Below are 5,242 nucleotides of genomic sequence, written 5' to 3'. Positions count from 1 at the left end.
TATGCTTTTATTTATTATTATTTTTTAATTAACTATTTTTTTTCCAAACCATTGTTAGATGCAGTGTTTCCTGTAGTTATGCAAAGATTTGGTTTCAAAAACAGTATCATAGCTATTAAATTATATCTTGTAATGATTTTAAATCTGTACTGTCTCCAAGTAAAAAGCAACAAAAAGAGGTGCTAAAGTCTGATTTTGTGGTGGCTGTGCTTTAAAATTAAATTATTATAATCGTATATTCAAGTGATGAAGGATTTTGAAAGTCTGACAGTAATCAGTGTTGGGTGCTACTGTAAGGTTAACACTGCCTGCTTTAAATGTTTGTAAATGATTAACAGTTCAGAGAAAAAAAAATAGGAAAAAAAATCAGAAATGTAACTTTAGAAAAGTAATCAAATGTAATCAGTTACATTAATAAAGTAATTGAAATAGTTACACTACGTATTCCATTTTAAATAGGGTAACTTGTAATCTGTAACCTATTACATTTCCAAAGTAACCTTCCCAACACTATTTACCCTATATATATATATATACATACATACAGAGACTTAAATGCAAATTACATTAGATTTTTTTTCAAAGGCTTTAAAATACAAAATCAAAAAAGTATTTTGTATTTCAAATACGTATTTATATTTTATAATATATATAAATTATTAAGCTAATAAGGGGATAACCTTTCAGAATGTGATCAGTAATTATGATAGTTACTTGTTAACAACGGACCATTATTCTAAAGTGTTACCATGTTTCTGCAATACTGTCATACAATATTACTCATATTTTAATCTGATAACGTTCTAATTGACAAAATTTGGAAAAGTAATCAAAAAGTAATCAAATGTAATCAGTTACATTAATAAAGTAATTGAAATTTTAAATAGGGTAACTTGTAATCTGTAACCTATTACATTTCCAAAGTAACCTTCCCAACACTATATATATATATATATAAGGCTTTAAAATACAAAATAGTATTTTGTATTTCAAATATGTATTTTAAATACATGTATCTGAAATACTGCCCATTACTATATATATATATATATATATAATTATTAAGCTTATATAAGGGAATTATATAAGGGAATAATATTTCAGAATGTGATCAGTAATTATGCTAGACATTAGTAACGGGTTTAATACAGGGAAATCACTGGTCATTGAGAGGTCAAGGCGCACCAAACGTCAGAGGCTCAGCATTACCCAATCCTGTTTCTGCAATACTGTCATTAATTCACAATATTACTCATATTTCAATCTGCTAACGTTCAAAATGACAAAATATCACTAAACGACCTAAACAATGAGGGCATGATGACTAAGTCGGCGCAAAAAGTCATACGCAGACTACAAATGGGCGGAGTTCAGACGCGAATAAAAAGCAGGGCCGATCGGCCAGAGCGCATACTGTCCTGACATTACACCGCTCTCATCAGGTCGGCGCTTTCTCTCTTGTCAGGTTTCTGAAGTCAGCGTTTCAAAGGCACCTTGTCTTTGGAAGCAACTTGATTTTGGAAATCCAACGCGTTTGTTTCTGTCCGCATTTCCCCGTGAAGAGCCCGTTCCGCGCGCCACTGAAGAAGATGAGCCGCTCGCGCTGTGTTCCTCTGCTGCTGTTAGTGCTCTGCGGAGCCGCTGAGTTCGCCGAAGCCTGCAGCTGCTCTCCTGAACATCCTCAGCAGGCGTATTGCAATGCGGATGTCGGTAAGACTCCATGCTTGTAACTAGTTAATATTCATAACCATGTCTGTATTATATTAATACAATGCCGTGTGCGTATTTCAGCAGGTCTAACTCTGTTCATAATATGACAGACAGCACCTGACAGCTTCTTTTATTCTAAAAATATGGTAAACTTTTTTTAAGTGATGATTTCGTAGATATTTGGACTGCATTCAATAGTGTTTAATTCCAAATGCTAAAGGAAACCAGCAATTTATTTAAGATTTCATTCATAGTAGTGGACAGAACCACAGAAGTAGATTCTAATAGGCTCTGGGGTCAGAATATTAAAAGTGTTTATGTGCTATGCTGTTATTCATATAACAGGGCTCTCAAAAGGGCACAACAGGGTCCAGCATTTTAGCTGTCTTGATAGTTTTTGTGTGTGTAATTTATCACTCTAACACTATTTTACAGAGTCCTTGTGACTCGTAACATATTGCCTACTTAATATAGCAGTAACAGTAAATTATCCATAATTCCAAGCAACTAACCCTAAACCAAACCTTAAACCTATATGGCACATGTTAATTAACTATATAAAATATTGTGTTAATGTTTCTAGATAATCCAATGAATTATATACCATAGAAATGAAATGTACTTTAAATCTCTTTCTTTGAAGCTTCATGGGCAAAAACTAAAGGGTAAGCTTATTACATTACATAATAGCGGAGTTAAAACAAAAGACTCAAAAACGATTCTGTGGTTAAACTCTGAATGGATGAGTCACATCATAAGTCATTATAAAGCAATTTAACACACACCTGTTCACATAATATCAAGGTGTGATGCACTTGGCAACAATAAATTACCACAAAAACTAGCCTTCACATTGTCTGTATGACACACAGTACACCTATTAATAATAACAAGTTCTGCTAATTCTTAACACTCACACATAATCTTTCTATTTGCATTATTCCATTTATATTCCTCACTCTAGCATGTAAATAACATAAAGCAGTCTTGTCCACTGATAGCTGTGCAAGTATGTACCACTATTGTGCAGTATATACCTAATAATGTTGAAGTGATGGGAGAGAATCGTAGGCCTAATTTGAGCTTTATTTCATCACTGTGTGTAACCTGCCTCTGATCTGGCTGTGATGCTTTGACCCTCAGTGTCCCTTCAGTACCCTGCCATCACATGACCTATGCATTTTCCATTGTTTGTGGCCCTCTGATTAAGACCTTTTTCGACAGGCTGATTACTACTTCAAAAAATTGTGAAAGTATTGCCACATGCTAGCAACATATTGTGGTTTGCCTTTGACGTTAGTTAGATGGCCATTACATGACTTGGGATGTTGAGACTTGGGTTACTGGAGTCAGGCACAATCATGATGTACCCGAATTACCGCACACCCACCTATGCGTTGAGTGACTTGCTGAAAACAACATCTGCTACGCACCACAGGAATTGCCAATCTTATTCTTGTACGTGTCTCTGTGATGTTGGCTGTTTGAAACTCCCACATGACCCTGGCCTGATGGTTTTGAGATTCAGCCTATAGTCAAGTCAAGTCATATTTATTTAAACAATATAAAGTGAAAAGTGACGTGACGTGGCCAAGTATGGTGACCCATACTTGGAATTAGTGCTCTGCGTTTAACCCATCCAAAGTGCACACACACAGCAGTGAACACACACACACCGTGAACACACACCCGGGGCAGTGGGCAGCCATTTTTTGCTGCGGCGCCCGGGGAGCAGTTGGGGGTTCGGTGCCTTGCTTAAGGGCACCTCAGTCGTGGTATTGAAGGTGGGAGAGAGCGCTGTACATTCACTCCCCCCACCTACAATCCCTGCCGGTACGAGACTCGAACCCACAACCTTTGGGTTACGAGTCCGACTCTCTAACCATTAGGCCATGACTTCCCCCAAAGCATATGGGGACATATAGAAGACAATAGTGTCATTATTCCGCTCAATGTTGATTCAATTTAGTTTCAATAACAGTGTCAATGTTTTAAAGTTCATTCATACAGGTCCGGTTCAGCTGTAAAGCAGCTCTGCTGAAGACAATGGTGTCATTATTCAGCTCAAGTCCGTTCAGTGTTGATTCAGTTCAGGTTAATAACAGTGTCGAACATATAATGACACCTACACACAATAACTCTCAGAAAGAAGTTGTCAGTTGTTCATTATGTTGTTTTAACTCTTCCCCCAGTAGATGTTTAGAGCTGCGTGTCCAGCCTGACCTGTAGATTCCCCTTTACATGTGTACGGTGTCCCACGTGACCTACAGAACCCGTAAATGAATGATGTGGAGGGCTCCGGTTTCCCCTCACATACCTGGGAGCTGAAAACAGCACCCGCACTGTGTGTGTATCTTCCGCCTCGGTGTGGAATGAATGTGTGGAAAAGGGAGGCTGTGATTAAACCAGCATAAACCCTGTGTGTGTAGTTACTGATGAGAGAGGCATGCCTGACTTGAGACTGGGATCCTGTGGGTGTATTTGGCATTCTGAGTGTGTGGCCAATTGAAAAGACGCTCTGTGTTTGGGCCTGAATATGCGGACGGTATGTATGGGCTCTCTGAAAACTCAGATACATGAGGGGAAGTGTTTTATAAGGATCGGGTGTGCCTCACACATCCTGAAAAGTGAAGCTGCGGGCTCTTTGATCGCCCCCTGGTGGTTGGCTGCAGTACAGGTCATAAACCCCGCCCTCTCCATGTAAACGAATGGGACTTGAGTCAAAATAAAAAAATAAATTACGCTTCCAATACAATTTTCCGAAAGATGGTTTTGGTTAATTTAAGGTAGTTGTTAACACGCTGATATATTTTCAATTGTTCGTTTTTGTGATAAGTTTGATTTTTGCTAGTAATTTGATGCTATAAAAATTGTTATGGTTGATTGGGTTTGCGGGAGTTTGGGTGGGAGTTTGATACCGCGGCTCCACCTCATGACACTACTGCGCAGACTCTGGCTCCAAACGAATCTCTACTGCGCAGACTCGGGCTCCAAACGAATCTCTACTGCACAGACTCGGGCTCCAAACGAATCTCTACTGCACAGACTCGGGCTCCAAACGAATCTCTACTGCACAGACTCGGGCTCCAAACGAATCTCTACTGCACAGACTCGGGCTCCAAACGAATCTCTACTGCACAGACTCGGGCTCCAAACGAATCTCTACTGCACAGACTCGGGCTCCAAACGAATCTCTACTGCACAGACTCGGGCTCCAAACGAATCTCTACTGCACAGACTCGGGCTCCAAACGAATCTCTACTGCACAGACTCGGGCTCCAAACGAATCTCTACTGCACAGACTCGGGCTCCAAACGAATCTCTACTGCACAGACTCGGGCTCCAAACGAATCTCTACTGCACAGACTCGGGCTCCAAACGAATCTCTACTGCGCAGACTCGGGCTCCAAACGAATCTCTACTGCGCAGAATCGGGCTCCAAACGAATCTCTACTGCGCAGACCCCAGCTCCAAACGAATCTCTATTGCGCAGACTCGGGCTCCAAATGACGTCATTTACTCAAGATGGCAG

At 39.7% G+C, this 5,242-nt stretch overlaps 1 protein-coding gene across 1 annotated transcript in view; it reads left to right on the top strand.

Moving 5' to 3' along the window:
- The first annotated feature begins 1,381 nt into the window (after positions 1-1,381).
- Positions 1,382-5,242, top strand: part of LOC107717489 (metalloproteinase inhibitor 2-like) — a 12,606-nt gene continuing 8,745 nt past the window's right edge. The window contains exon 1 of the mRNA XM_016524252.1: positions 1,382-1,710. Within this exon, the coding sequence (XP_016379738.1) occupies positions 1,590-1,710 (121 nt within the window). The 5' untranslated portion in view covers positions 1,382-1,589. The remainder of the gene's footprint in view (positions 1,711-5,242) is intronic.

This window comes from Sinocyclocheilus rhinocerous, unplaced genomic scaffold (assembly GCF_001515625.1).
Source record: "Sinocyclocheilus rhinocerous isolate Xijiao unplaced genomic scaffold, SAMN03320098_v1.1 scaffold393, whole genome shotgun sequence".
Classification (NCBI taxonomy): domain Eukaryota; kingdom Metazoa; phylum Chordata; class Actinopteri; order Cypriniformes; family Cyprinidae; genus Sinocyclocheilus; species Sinocyclocheilus rhinocerous.
This window is presented reverse-complemented; position numbering and strand designations above follow the sequence as displayed.